This window comes from Eumetopias jubatus, unplaced genomic scaffold (genome assembly GCF_037043125.1).
Source record: "Eumetopias jubatus isolate StellerSeaLion01/CBP00866 unplaced genomic scaffold, mEumJub1_p1.0 scaffold_23, whole genome shotgun sequence".
NCBI lineage: Eukaryota > Metazoa > Chordata > Mammalia > Carnivora > Otariidae > Eumetopias > Eumetopias jubatus.
Window position 1 is genome coordinate 616,656 of NW_028274829.1, and position 14,486 is coordinate 631,141.

The following is a 14,486-nucleotide window of genomic DNA, read 5'->3' on the forward strand; positions in this document are numbered from 1 at the left end:
CATGAGCGTGGAATATCTTGCCATTTGTGTCATCTTCAGTTTCTTTCATCAGTGTTTTTGTAGTTCTCAGAGTACAGGTCTTGTAGTTCCTTAGTTAAATTTATTTCTAGGTATTATATTTGGTGCAACTGTAAATGGAATTGTTTTCTTAATTTCTCTTTCTGTTACTTCATTATTAGTGTGTAGAAACACAACTGATTTCTGGGTATGAATTTTCTATCGTGCAGCTTCCCTGAATCCATTTATTCTAGTAGTTTTTTGGTGGAGTCTCTAGGATTTTTTACGTATAGGATCATGTCATCTGCAGATAGGGAGAGTTTACTTCTTCTTTTCCAATATGGATGCCTTTTATTTCTTGTCTGATTGCTGTGGCTAAGACTTCCAGTACTATGTTGAATAAAAGTGGCAAGAGTGGACATCCTTGTTTTGTTCCCGATCTTATAAGGTTCCAGTTTGTAGATCATTGAAATAAATTCTAAATTGGTAGTGGGTCCTGGGATATGATTGCTAAAGCAGGAGGGAGTGGATGTGTTGAGGAGCTCAGTGGGTTGCCCAGTCTGGGATTTGAGTCACATGTGGGACCACTGTTTGTACCTGGTCCCCATGGCTGGAGACTCTGACCCCTTAGTTCTGCATGTTGATTCCATTATGCTATACAGAGTTGAAAACTGCCACATGTGCCCGTTACGATCCTAAAGACTGTAATGGTTTTTTTATATCATTCTTTGTTGTAATAAAGCCAGGAAGAAAGATAAGACGCATGTGCTGAGTTAGGGCCCTTTGATGCACATGGGGCTTGTAGTATAACCTCTCCTGCTGACAGTGTGCTGAGGGGTGTGCAGAATTCGTTTTTTTCTTTTCTTTTTTTTTTTAAAGATTTTATTTATTTATTTGACAGAGACACAGCGAGAGAGGGAACATAAGCAAGGGGAGTGGGAGAGGGAGAAGCAGGCTTCCCACGGAGCAGGGAGCCCGATGCAGGGCTCAATCCCAGGACCCTGGGATCGTGACCTGAGCCAAAGGCAGACGCTTAATGACTGAGCCACCCAGGCACCCCCAGAATTCGGTTTTTTCAAAAATGTTTTCTGGTTCTTGAAAAAGTCAGCTCCTCCTAGGAACAATGTGGGAATGATGGTAGTAGCTATCTCACAGCATGTGGTGGTATGAGGAGTCACCCCCCCCCCAACAGCTTAGAGGGATGCCTGGTGCATGGAAAGTGCCCCCTACAGTGTAGCTCTTATTCTTCGTGAGCCCAAGAGAAACTGCTTTTCGAAAGCATTTTCTTGAGTCCCAAAAGATTTTCATCGCCCTGTGCTCTTGGGTTTTACATTCCTACAACTTGACATTCTTGAATTTTATTCTTCCAATCCAGTCTTTATCAAAGACAAATGGAGCTTCAGGAAAAAAGTGAATTTGCAAATCCAGGCAAGCTACCTTTTAAGGACAGTGAGGAATTTGAATCATCTTTTGAATGTAAGTTCAAATATGAATACTGGTTTTTATAAGCTCAAAATGTAGAAAGCTTAGTTTTGGTGAAACATATTGTCATGAAAAGCAAAGAAGTTACAGATTAGGACATTTTATTTTGTTTTTTTTGTTGTTGTTTTTAAAAGATTTTATTTATTTGACAGAGACACAGTGAGAGAGGGAACACGAGCAGGGGGAGTGGGAGAGGGAGAAGCAGGCTTCCCGCCGAGCAGGGAGCCCGATGCGGGGCTCGATCCCAGGACCCTGGGACCATGACCTGAGCCGAAGGTAGACGCTTAACGACTGAGACACCCGGGGCCCCAGGACATTTTTATTTTGTGATAGAAGCACAAATACAGATACATTGCCTCATTTTTATATCACGAAGATTTTCAGGGGTGTGTTCTGAGTTCCATTTATTAAGCATTTGAGGATAGCTCACAATTTCAAACTTGGAGCTGAGCCTATAAGTGAATCCTTAACTCAGTTTACCAATTTTGGGATTGCCTCAGATTTAAAATAAGTGATTTTTAAAAATTCTCTTTTCCCTTTTACGGAACAGGAGTATGCTATTATTTTTATTTGAAGTATACTGATTCCGTTGACTGCCTAAGATTTAGAAAGCCCATTTTTTAAGTTAAAAAATGGAGGTAAAAAAGTAGAAGCTTGTGAGTCTAGGATTGGTGTCCAGCTGTGGCCCTGCCTAGAGCCCACTGCTTAAGTACAAGATAGAGCTGTAGCGAGGGTCATCCCCGCAGCCCTTTCCACCTTGGAGGTCTTCATATTTGCACGTAACCTGCCATTTTGCTTCGTGAGCTTCATGGCGAGTGTGAAAGCATCATGTTTTGAACATTTCACTGATAAGGGTTAGTAAATCTTTCAAAATCCTTTTGACTAAGTTTGTTAAATCATTGATTTCAAATAGAATTCAAGTGATTATCAGCAAGCCAGGTGAATTCTTTCACTCGATTGATTTTTCCCTTTGGGTAACCAATGAGATTTTGTAAAGGCATCTAATTCTCGAAAGCAGAAGAACACTGGGAGAAGTGAATACCATGGTCAGGCGGCTCCGATGCAGACTTCTAGAGTCCTCGAGACAAAGAGCTGGCCCAGTTGCTTTGGCCAAAATGCGCGTGCTTCACCATGAGTTCTCCCGACACTGCGCTGCACTCCCTTCTCTTGCCCGCATTCCTGAGGACTCACAGGACACTTCTTTGCCCCTCGTGTAGATGCAGGGAGCGCAGCGAGGCAGTTTGAAGCGCACGGCCTCCATCCTGCCGGCGACATGCCTCACGTGGATGCTGCTGCGGCCGCCAGACCTATGTCCTATCACTACCCGAGTAAGTTTTCCTGTGTTTTAGTAAACAAAATAGATTAACGAATTAGTAATATTGAATCTTATTTCATTTTCTATTTGCTTCCTCCATGCCTTAAGAAAGTAAGATAAGCAAAACCTTTATATATTTCAGTCTTCAGAAAAGCTGGTGACATTGCAGGAAAACTGGTCATGACACTTGTCTTGCGGGCTCACCTTGTCTTTCCTTTGCTTCCTCCAGATGACCCAATTCCCTCCCCCAGGTGGAAGAAAGGTGTAGCGGGGACATTGGAGCTTTGCCCCAGGGCTCAGCCAACAGCCAGGTCCTTTTCTTCTTGGACCTAAGTGTTGAAGCCTCAAAGTTGAAAGGAAATGCTTCAAGTAAAACCAGCTATTAGTCCTTTCCAAACATTGGGAGAACATCATCCCTAAAAGCTACGCAAAGCCTCTTAGAAACAGTTTCTTGGTTTAAGGCACAGTTGGGAATATGAGCAATCCCTGAAAGAAGCAGGAGAATTTGAGAGGGTTGATTTTTGCTGATTCCAAAGTAAATCGTTCTGGAAAGCACTCCTTCATTGAGGCCTGATCAAGAGCCTTTTCTCTGCTGGGCACTTTCCTCGTGGCTGGGCATACAGCAGTGTACCAACCCAGGCCCCTGCTTCATGGAGCTTCTAGTAGGAGAATTGGACAGTCGGCAGGCTGTCATCAAGGACCTCCAGTGGGATAGATACCGATAGGGACCGTGGTGTCCGAGAGCAGATCTGATGGGCAGCCGTTCGGCAGAGAGCTGAGTGAGCAGGGAAGGAAAATGACGTAATAGAATAAGGGAAAGCAACTGAGCAGACAGGTGTTCTGTTTCTGACACGTAACATAGATTATGGTAAATGGCCTTTTAAATGAGTCTTAAATAGTGTGGTTACCTTTTGGTCCTTGAGAAAGTCTCTTACATTTGTTGTTTCAGCTCTGCATCTGGGTGCAAAGGGAAATGAAGAAGTCCAGGCTTGATGCCTTTGTGCCAGTGGAAACACTTCTTTTCTTTGTTCTTAATGTCCAAGGCGGTTTCGGTATGCCCCTCTGCCGAGTACACTAGACTCGGCTACAGAGTACACCTCCCAGGGAAGAAGCAGCCCTTTTCATGTGTTTAAATTCGCTCCCAAACTGCATTCTTACTGTGAGGTTGCTCCTCCGTGGGAGAGCCTGATAGACCGAGGAGTAAGCCTCCTTGCCCCAGCAGGCAGGACGCTGCGTCGCTGCCTGTGGATATGGTCAGCGCCTCCTGTGGTATTAGAATTTTCTGGCCAGGATTAAGAGAAGACTGTTGCTCCTGTCCCGTCAGTAAAGCTAACTTTTTGCTAGTGACTTAGGACAGGGCACGGCAACGAGCTTTGAAATCCCGTGGTGAACCTGTGAATTTGTTGTTTCTTAGCATTGCTGGGGAAAGTTGAGGTTATAGGCCAGGGCTGGAGGAGAAAAAGGTTAGCACAGTCATCTGTGGAATTGAGATTGAATTCAGCATGTGAGGCATGGGGACCTGTGTTGCAAGCTTAGGGAACAAACGATTAAAACATGGTCCTTAGCCGGAAGGAACACAGGTAGGGAGACAGATGCCTATGGGTTGTGACAAGGCAGGTACAAAGCACTGTGTGAAGAAGGTGCTGGAATGGCCAGTTGTCACTTTAGGAATAAGGAGGACCTCACAGAGGAGGTGGCTTTTAAGTGAGGGCTTGCATAGGTGGTAAAGTTGTGGGGGAAGAAGGGAGCATGTCAGGTTAAGGAGGCCGTGAAAGCAAGGGTGTGGCGCAAGGCCGATGCGGCTGTGCTCAGCTAACAGCGGGTTGCTCTATAGACGGAATGTTTCGAATGTGAAAGTTACGGTGATAGAGGAGGTCAGTCTGGAAAGAAAAAGGCAGATTGTCAGCCTAAACCACTGTGGGTTAGGAGTCCCCCAGAGCAGAGAGTGTGCAGAGCAGATCCAGGAAGTGACTGGTGCTCACGGGGGTGAAGGTGGGTTGCTTGAAGGCAGAGAGGAGTGTCCTGGAGCACACTGACTAGATGCTTGCAGCCACCCAGGTAAATGGTGATAAGGACCCTCAGTGCAGCAGGAGGAAGAAGAACCTCTAAGCCCTGGTGGCCGAGTGGACATAGCATGGAAAGAGCATGATTAAAGGGACAGGAATGATGAGTTCAGGTATGAAGCCAGGGCTCTGGGGTCTCCATGTGTTGATGGCAGGAAGCCTGTTAGAAACCAGGGAGTGAGGAAACAGGGAGAGAGGTCGGGCGTAGAGAAGGAGGTATGGGAAGGCTCGGGGATCAGCCTGGAGGAGGTGGGCAGCAGCAGCGAGCTGGCTAGAGCTGGGGCAGGGGGCGCGTCCTCTCTGGGGCAGGAGAGACTGGGGCGCCTGCACAGGAGCAAGGGGAAGAGCTGGGAGAGTGCTGTGTAAATGAAGACGGACTGACGGTTCAGTCTGAGTCCTAAAGCCAGGGGCAGCCTCCTAACCAAATGCAGAGTTTGCCTTGGGAAGGGCGGAGGTGAGCAAAGAGCGTAAGAAGCTGTGACTGGGGGGTCGTGAGAGGCAGTTAAAGTCATCATATTAAGGGTGACTTGTCTTCATCTTAGCAAAGTAAAAGGCAGGGCGCAGGGCTAGGAGTGGGTTTGGGGGCTTGAAGATGGAGCAGGTCAAGAGTCCTCTAAGAACCAAGCAGTCTTCCTGAGTCTTGGCAAGGGCCCCTGCAAAGCACTCATGCATATATTTGAAAAATCCGATGCTGGAAACTACGTGCCTTTTCTTTTCTGTCCCATTAGGCGTAGATCAGAAACAAATGGGAGAACAGAAGGAAGAAGAAGAAATATGGGAAGAGCACATGAAAGAACGCAGGCAGAGAGAAGAAAGAAGGCAGAATGAGCGGCAAGAGGCTTTAGAAAGGGAACGAAGAGAACTAGAAAAATTGGATCAGGAGCAGGTAATGCTAAGTACACGCAAATTCCCTATGCTGCTTTCCCCTTGGTACACCTGCTGTAAGTACCTTGTTCTCAGGGACATGAGTCCTGACTGTGTCCTGAAGTCATAGGAGTGACAGATAACTTTGGTTTTGTTTTTTGTTTTTTGTTTTTTTTACCATACAACATTATTACAGTCTTATTGACTATATTCCCTATGCAGTACTTCAAATTGCTGTAACTTACTTACTTTATGACTGGAACTTTGTACCTTTTAATCCCCTTTATCTCTTCCCCTGTCTCCCTACCCACCTCCTCCCTGGCAACCACCAGTTTGTTCTCCATATTTGAGTCTGGGTGTTTCGGGTTTGTTGTTTCTTTGTTCATTTGTTTTGTTCTCTAGATTCCACATGTAAGTGAAATCATGTGGTATTTGTCTTTGACTTATTTCACTTAGCATAATATCCTCTAGGTCCATCGTGTTGTCACAGATGGCAAGATCTCATCCTTCTTATGGCTGCGTAATAGTCCGTTGCGTATATACACCACCTCTTCTTTATCCATTCGTCTGTGGATGGACACTTGGGCTGCTTCCTATCTTGGCTATTGTAAGTAATACAGTAAACATAGGGGGGTGAGTATCTTTTCAAATTAGTGTTTTTGTGTTCTTTGGGTAAATACCCAGTAGTGGAATTACTGGATCATACGGTAATTCTATTTTTAATTTTTTGAGGAACCTCCATGCTGTTCTCCAGAATGGTTGCACCAGTTTGCATTTCCACCAGCAGTGCACAGGGTTCCTTTTTCTCCACATCCTCGCCAACACTTGTTGTTGATTATCTTTTTGATTTTAGCCGTTCTGACAGGTGTGAAGTGATAGTTCATTGTAGTTTTGATTTGTATTTCCCCGATGGTGAGTGATGATGAGCATCTTCTCATGTGTCAGTTAGCCATCTAAATGTCTTTGGAGAACTCTCTATTCAGGTCCTCTGCCCATTTTTAATTGGATTGTTTCGGTTTTTTGGTGTTGTGTAAGTTCTTTATATGTTTGAATATTAACCCCTCATTGCATATACCATTTGCAAATATCTTCTCCCATTCAACATGTTGTTTTTTTGTTTTGTTGATGGTTTCCTTCACTGTGCTGAAGCTTTTTATCTTGATGGAGTCCCAATAGGTTTTGGGTTTTTTTGTTTGTTTTTTGTTGTTGTTCTTTGCTTTTGTTGCCCTTGTCTCAGAAGACGTATCTAGAAAAATGTTGCTAAGGCAGATGTCAGAGAAGTGACTGCTTGTGCTCTCTGCTAGGATTCCTGTGGTTTCAGGTTGCACATTTAGGTCTTGAATCCATTTTGAGCTTGTTTTTGTTTAAGAAAGTGGCCCAGTTTCCCCAGCACCACTTATTGAAGAGACTCTCTGTTCCCTGTTGTATATTCTTGCCTCCTTTGTCGTAGATCAATTGACCATATAAACATGGGTTTACTTCTGGGCTCTCCATTCTGTTCCATTGATCTATGTGTCTTTTTTTGTGCCAGTACCATGCTGTTTCGATTATTATAGCTTTGTAGTATATCTTGAAATCTGGCATTGTGATACCTTCAGCTTTGTTCTTCTTTTTCAAGATTGTTTTGGCTCTTTGGGTCTTTTGAGGTCCCATACACATTTTAGTATTACTGAGTTTAGCATTAAAAGCCTGCTGTAGGCATCCCAGTCTTCTTTGCTTAAGAGCCCTGAGAAAGGCTATGTAGAACATAGACCTTAGGAGTTTAGCAGCAAAGGGGAGCTTTTGCAAGCTCATTTGTGTTCTCATCTGGTCCTGGAAACAAGCTGTAAAGGAGGTGGGCTTTGCTTTGCTATAGGTCTTCCCTTTTTAAATGGGGTTCTTTTTCTTTTTATTAGGATTTTATTTATTTTTTGACAGAGACACAGCCAGAGAGGGAACACAAGGGGAGTGGGAGAGGGAGAAGCAGGCTTCCCGCGGAGCAGGGAGCCCGCTGCGGGGCTCGATCCCAGGACGCTGGGATCATGACCTGAGCCGAAGGCAGACGCTTAACGACTGAGCCACCCAGGCGCCCTTTTAAATGGGCTTTAAAGAAGACTTCCAAGGTCAGCTAGCAGGGACTAGAGTAACCCTGGGGAAGTGACTGCTGGTCAGCAGTGGCTTCCAGGGCCTCCCCTGCCCTCCTTCCTCTGGTTCTCTTTTGGCCTTCTAGGTCCTGATTCTGGTCCTAGGCTCATGGGTTACTCTGGCCACTTCACAGACCTGCTAAGTCTTACTGAAATTCATCTTCCATATGGATGTTCTTTGGACTCCTGGTTAATTTGGTTTAAAGCACAGGCCCCTTGAGGCAAATTAATTCCTTCCTTCATTGAGATGACCTCTTTGTCTCCCTTTGGTAGCAATGACTTCAATTAAAAAAACTGTTCTTTGGCATGCAGGTTGTACTTAAAGGACCAGGATTATGTTACTATGCTTTTTTAAACACTTACAAGTTGTTTTAATGTATCTGTATGTTTCCTATTTTGGCACCTGTCTATTCCACAGAGGATGATTGAAGAATCATTGAAGATTGAAATGGAAAAAGAATTAGAAATAAGTGTTGAAGAAATGAAAGACAAATCTGTTTGTGGTGAAAATCCTTTAGAGAAATACATGAAAATTATTCAGCAGAATCAAGACCAGGAGGCGGCAGATAAGGTGCTGATGCTGTGGACTGGCCTTCTGTGGAGGGGGTTGCCGAGGGATGCTTTGGTTTGTTAGAAGGCTGTAGGACCCAAATCTGCCTTCCTCATTGGAGACAAAAAGGTAGAAGCATAGAGAATCCACAATTCAAATTGAGCCCTGAGTCTTTTTGATACATGACACTCTTGACAAAATTTCATCGCTTTGCTTGGGGAAAGATTGAAGAGGTTTTGATTTGTCAAATTTTATAGAAATTAGGGTGTCTCTCATTTTAAGAACAAGAAAGAAATGTAGTGAAAGGTCTGTTCAGGAATAATGAATGCATTAGTACCATCTGAAACATCGATGTTTTACTTCAGTCTCACACACTGTGGGTATTGAGTATGGGTACCAGATAGTTTATTTTGATGGGCTTGCTGAATTTCATGTTGAAAAGTCACCTCTTTTTTAGACTCTTAAGTTGCATATGTATCTCAAATTAGTCCTAGAGAAATCAAAGTGTTGAATAAAATTGATACATAATGTAATTTCAAGATTCTTTTTCCCTCTTTGCATCAGAGTTCAAAGGTTGGCAGAGAAGCCTCAGAAGTGGACACAGTGCCATCGAGCGACAAAGACGAAAGGTATGGTTTCCTCAATATGGTGTTCCTACACAGACCATTAAGTTGCTGGTGTGTCAGCCAAGGGAAACGGTCAGATATTTGAGTCTCCCTGTAAGAAATTAGTGAAACAGTCAAAATTAGGGACTTCAAAAAAAGAATCTGTTGCATTTTTTAATTTGTAAAATTGCTTAAGCAAGGGCAGAAACCCCACAGAGAAAGAATGTGAACATCATAAAGATCCCTGAATAAACTTGACAAGAATTTAATAAATTAAAATTGTTTTTATCTTTCCCTAATTTAGTTTCACGGGCTTTTCTCATGAAGAAACAGATGACTTTTGGTAACCATGTTTGCTGTCCAGCATCTTACCCATATAATGTAACTGAAGGCCTATGAATTCTCTGTAACGACAGAATTCTCAATAAAAATTTTACATGTAATCCCATGCGATTTTGTTTTTCATAATTTTATTTGGTATCATCGTATATAAACCAAAAATCATCTAGTGAAGTAACACCTCTTTAGAATTTCTCCTTTTCAGGCTTTGCGTGACACTAGAATGAGTTTTGTTCCTCCCCATTTTTGTCAGAGGTTATATTTATTCGAAAACTTCTTGGTCAGTTGAGTTCCAGGCCTCCGTATTGGAAGTTTCAGCTATGGTCCTTTCCTCTCCAGAGCTGGGCTACCCCCTGTCAGACAGGAGGCCATCTTCCCCGACACTCGCCGTCTGACCTGTCCCTGAAAATAAGGACATAGGTCTTTCCATCCCAGGTGTTAGAAATAATACAGTATCCCCTCTGGTCTTTACTTTTCACATCTTTTGCTTGAGAATGAACACAACCCCTTCTTAGATGGTGATAAAAAGAGAAGGTAACATATACTGAGCACTTTCTGTGTACCAGGTACAATTTTAAACCTTTTTATGTATGAACTCACTTAATTCTTATATCATCCATATGAAGCGTGTATACTATGACTGTCCACATTTTACAGATGAGGAAGTGTGAGGCACAGAGAGGTTGGTGACTTGATCAGGGTCTCATAGCCATCAAGTTGCAGAGCCAGGATGTACATACCCTGGCGGGAGACCAGTGCTGCCTCCAAGCTGGGCTGTTCTGGAGCTGCTCCTGTGGAGGACATCCCACAACTTGCAGTGGGTCGCCCATTGCATGTCCCTTTCCAGAGTGACCTTTAGAAACCACACAGCGAAAAAATAGGATAATTGCACTCCAGTGCAGCACCCGCAGAACTTCCTGAAAGGGAGGAAGAAACCCATTTGCTGTTGTTCCCCTTTCTTCATCTTTGCACACCTGTACCTCACAGTCCAGCGTCTTGTGTGTAGGAGCATCTTGGAAAAGTTCTTTAATGACGCTGCCAGTATGGTCACCGAAAAGTGCACATAGAACGGCCCTGAGGGTGACCACCCACCCAGTATGCCCAGAAAGTGCTAACCCATGGTCCCCCAGCTCCTAACATGGGATGAGTTTGTCTGGTCTGTCTGTTCAGTGAGGTCCCAGAGATCATTTCCCCGTACAAATACAGACTGGGTTGAATTGGTTTTGCCAGTGATACTAGCTCACTGAATTCTAACAAAGTGGGAAGGCGATTTTTTTGTATTTGTTACTGCTTAGGCTTCTAAGGAGTTTCTCATTGAAGTATACCTCTGAAAGTCATTGAAGAAATAAGTTGTCTAGGCATCATCATTATCACACCATATCAAACATCAAGTCCTTTTGCCACCAAGAACTTGCCATCTTCTCTTTCAACACCACTTCATAACGTCTTTTTTTTCTTCCAGTTTTCAGATAAAATTGACATATAACATTGTGTGCATTTAAGGTATAGAACGTGTTGATGTGGTGGACTTACATGTTGCAAAATGATGACCACCATTAGCAAACACCCGCATCATGTCACATAATCACCATTTATGGGTAAGAACATAGCAACTTTCAAGTATATGATACAATATTATTCACTGTAATCACTATGCTGTACATGAGATTTTCTGAATTTACTTCTCTTGTGACTGGAAGTGTGTGCTCTTTGACCAACACCTCTTCCCCACTCCCCAGCTCCTGGTAACCACCAGTTTAGTCTGTTTCTAGGAGTTCACCCTTTTAAGATTCCCCATGTAAGTGAGAACATACAGTATTTGTATTTCTCTGCCTTATTTCACTTAGCATTATGCCCTCAAAGTATTGTTGCAAAGAGGAGGATGCCTTCTTTCTCATGGCTCAATAATACTCCATCGTGTAGATGGTGTGTATGTATATACATGTATATATACTGTATACACCACGTCATCTTTACTAATCCATCCCTCCTTGATGGTCACTTAAGTTTCCAGAGCTTGACTATAGTGAATAATACTGCAGTGAACATGGCAGTCCAGATAATTCTTCAAGAACCTGTTTTCATTTCCTTTGGATAAGTACCCAGAAGTGGGATTTCTGGATCATAGGGTACTTCTGTTTTTTAATTTTTTGAGGAACCTCCATACTATTAACCACAGTGGCTGCACCAATTTATATTCCCACCAACAGTGCACAACCTCACCAACACTTGTTATCTCTTTTCTTTTTGATGGTTACCATCCTAACTGGTGTGACATGTCTCATTGTGGTTTTGATTTGCGTTTCGCTGATGATTAGTGATGTTGAGCACCGTTTCATGTACCTGTATGTTGTCTTTGGAAAAATGTCTGTTCAGGGGCGCCTGGCTACCTCAGTCGGTGGAGCGTGTGACTCTTGATCTCAGAGTTTTAAGTTCAAGCCCCAGATTGTGTGTTAGAGATTACTTAAATAAGTAAAATCTTAAAAAAAAAAAAAAAGTTCAGTTCCTCTGCCCATTTTTCAAATTGGATTGTTTTTTGCTATTCAGTCATATGAGTTCTTTATATATTTTGGATATTAACCCTTTATCAGATACATGGTTAGCAAACTTTCTTCCACTTGGACAGGTTGCCTTTTCACTTTTTTTTTTTTTTTAAAGATTTTATTTATTTGACAGAGACACAGCAAGAGAGGGAACACAAGCAGGGGGAGCAGGAGAGGGAGAAGCAGACTTCCCGCGGAGCAGGGAGCCTGACATGGGGCTTGATCCCAGGACCCTAGGATCACGACCCGAGCCGAAGGCAGATGCTTAACGACTGAGCACCCAGGTGCCCCACCTTTTCACTTTGTTGATGGTACCCTTTGCTGTGCAGAAGATTTTTAATTTGATGTAATCTCACTTGTTAATCTTTGCTTTTGTTGCCTTTCATTCTCGTGTCAAATCCAAAAAATCATTGCCAAGACTGATGTCAGAGAACTTACCCGCTATGTTTTCTCCCAGGAATTTTACAGTTCAGGTCTTATGTTCAAATCTTTAATCCATTTTGAATTGCTTTTTATGTATGGTATAAGGTAGGGATCCAGTTTCATTCTTTTGTATGTGCCTATTCAATTTTCCCTATACCATTTATTGTAGTTTCTTCCCCTTTCCTCGATATATCCTTTTATATTCTTGGCTCATCTGTTGTAAATTAACTGATCATATATGAATGCGTTTATTTCGGGGCTCTCTTATAGTGTTTCATTGATCTAGGTGTCTGTTTTTATACCAGTACCACACTATTTTGATTATTATAGCTTTGTACTATAGTTTGAAATCTGGAAGTGTGATGCTTCCAGCTGAGTTTGTTCTTAAGATTGCTTTAGCTGTTTGGAGTTTTATTTATTTTATTTTGTGGTTTCATACAAATTTTATGATCTTTCTGTGAAAGAATGCCTTGGGAATTTTGATAGGGATTGCATTGAATATGTCAATCACTTTGGGGAGTATGAATATTTTAACAATATTCTTCCAGTCCACGAACATGGAATATCTTTCCATTTATTTGTATCTTCAGTTTCTTCAATGTCTTATGGTTTTCACATCTTTCATTGCTTTGGTTAAATTTTTCCCTAAGTATTGTTTTTCATGCTATTGTAAATGGTCCTGTTTTCTTAACTTCCCTTCTGTTGCTTCATTATGAGTGTATAGAACCACAACTGATTTCTGTATATTGATTTTCCATCCTGCAGCTTTACTGAATTCATTTATTGGTTTTAATGGCATTTTAGTGGAATCTTTAGGGTTTTCTGTATACATCACCTGCAGATAGATACCATTTTACTACTACTTTTTGACTTGGACAGCTTTTCTCTTCCTTGCCTAATTGCTCTGGCTTGGTCTTCAAGTACTATGTTGAATAAAAGTGTCAAGAGTAAGCATTCTTGGGACGCCTGGGTGGCTCAGTCGTTAAGCGTCTGCCTTCAGCTCAGGTCATGATCCAGGGTCCTGGGATCGAGCCCCACGTCAGGCTCCCACTCAGCAGGAAGCCTGCTTCTCCCTCTCCCCCTGCTTGTGTTCCTGCTCTCTCTGTGTCTCTCGCTGTCAAATAAATAAAATCTTAAAAAAAAAAAAAAAGAGTAAGCATTCTTCTCTTGTTCCTGATCTTAAAAAAAGACTTTCAGCTTTCCATTGTTGAGTATATTAGCTGTAGGCTTATTGTATATGGCCTTTATTGTGTTGAGGCATGTTCCCTCTATAGTCAGTTTGTTGAGAGTTTTTATCAAGAAAGGATGTTGAATTTATGAAATGCTTTTTCTGCATCTAATGGAATGATTATATGATTTTCATCCTTCATTTTGTTAATATGTTGTAGAACATGGGTTGACTTCCAGATCCTTGAATCCTTAGAATAAATTCCACTTGATCATGGTGTGCAATCCTTCTAATGTACTGTTGAATTCAGTTTGCTAATATTTGGTTGAGGATTTTTTTGCATCTATGTTCATTAGAGATGTTGACCTGTAATTTTATTTTCCTTTAAAGTCCTTATCTAATTTTGTATCAGGTTAATGCTGCCTTTGTAAAATGAGTTTGGAAATGTTCCCCCCCCCCCTTTTTTTAAGAGTTCGAGAAGAACTGGAATTAATTCTTTAGGAAATGTTTAGTAGAGGGACACCTAGGTGGCTCAGTCGTTGGGCGTCTGCCTTCAGCTCAGGTCATGATCCCTGGGTCCTGGGATCAAGCCCCGCATTGGGCTCCTTGCTCAGCTGGAGGCCTGCTTCTCCCTCTCCCACTCCCCCTGCTTGTGTTCCCTCTCTAGCTGTCTCTCTTTCTCAAATAGATAAAATCTTTAAAAAAAAAAAAAAAAGAAAGAAAGAAATGTTCAGTAGAATTCATCAGTGAAGCCATCTGGTCCTGGACTTTTCTTTGTGGAGAGAGTTTTGATTACTGATTTCATCTCCTTACTAGTAATTGGTCTCTTCAGATTTTCTTTTCTTCTCTTTTTTTTTTTAGATTTTATTCATCTGAGAGAGAGAGCACACACTAGCTCGAGTCGGGGTGGGGGTGTGTGGAAAGAGGGAGAAGTAGACTTCTCACTGAGTAGGGAGCCAGATGTGGGACTCGATCCCAGGACCCCAGGATCATGACCTGAGCTGAAGGCAGACG

At 42.5% G+C, this 14,486-nt stretch overlaps 1 protein-coding gene across 4 annotated transcripts in view; it reads left to right on the top strand.

The window, feature by feature from the left end:
• LOC148162054 (centriole and centriolar satellite protein OFD1-like) overlaps positions 1-9,447 on the top strand; it is a 46,179-nt gene extending 36,732 nt beyond the window's left edge. For 3 of the 4 annotated variants that reach the window (XM_088020311.1, XM_088020310.1, XM_088020313.1), the window contains 6 exons: positions 1,373-1,473; positions 2,697-2,807; positions 5,586-5,743; positions 8,263-8,415; positions 8,959-9,023; positions 9,304-9,447. In XM_088020311.1, coding sequence (XP_087876437.1) covers positions 1,373-1,473; positions 2,697-2,807; positions 5,586-5,743; positions 8,263-8,415; positions 8,959-9,023; positions 9,304-9,346 — 631 coding nt within the window. In that variant the 3' untranslated portion in view covers positions 9,347-9,447. Of the gene's footprint in view, positions 1-1,372; positions 1,474-2,696; positions 2,808-5,585; positions 5,744-6,192; positions 6,329-8,262; positions 8,416-8,958; positions 9,024-9,303 lie in introns of those variants that run through there. The other variant, XM_088020312.1, reaches the window with a different exon arrangement.
• Positions 9,448-14,486: the final 5,039 nt, after the last annotated feature.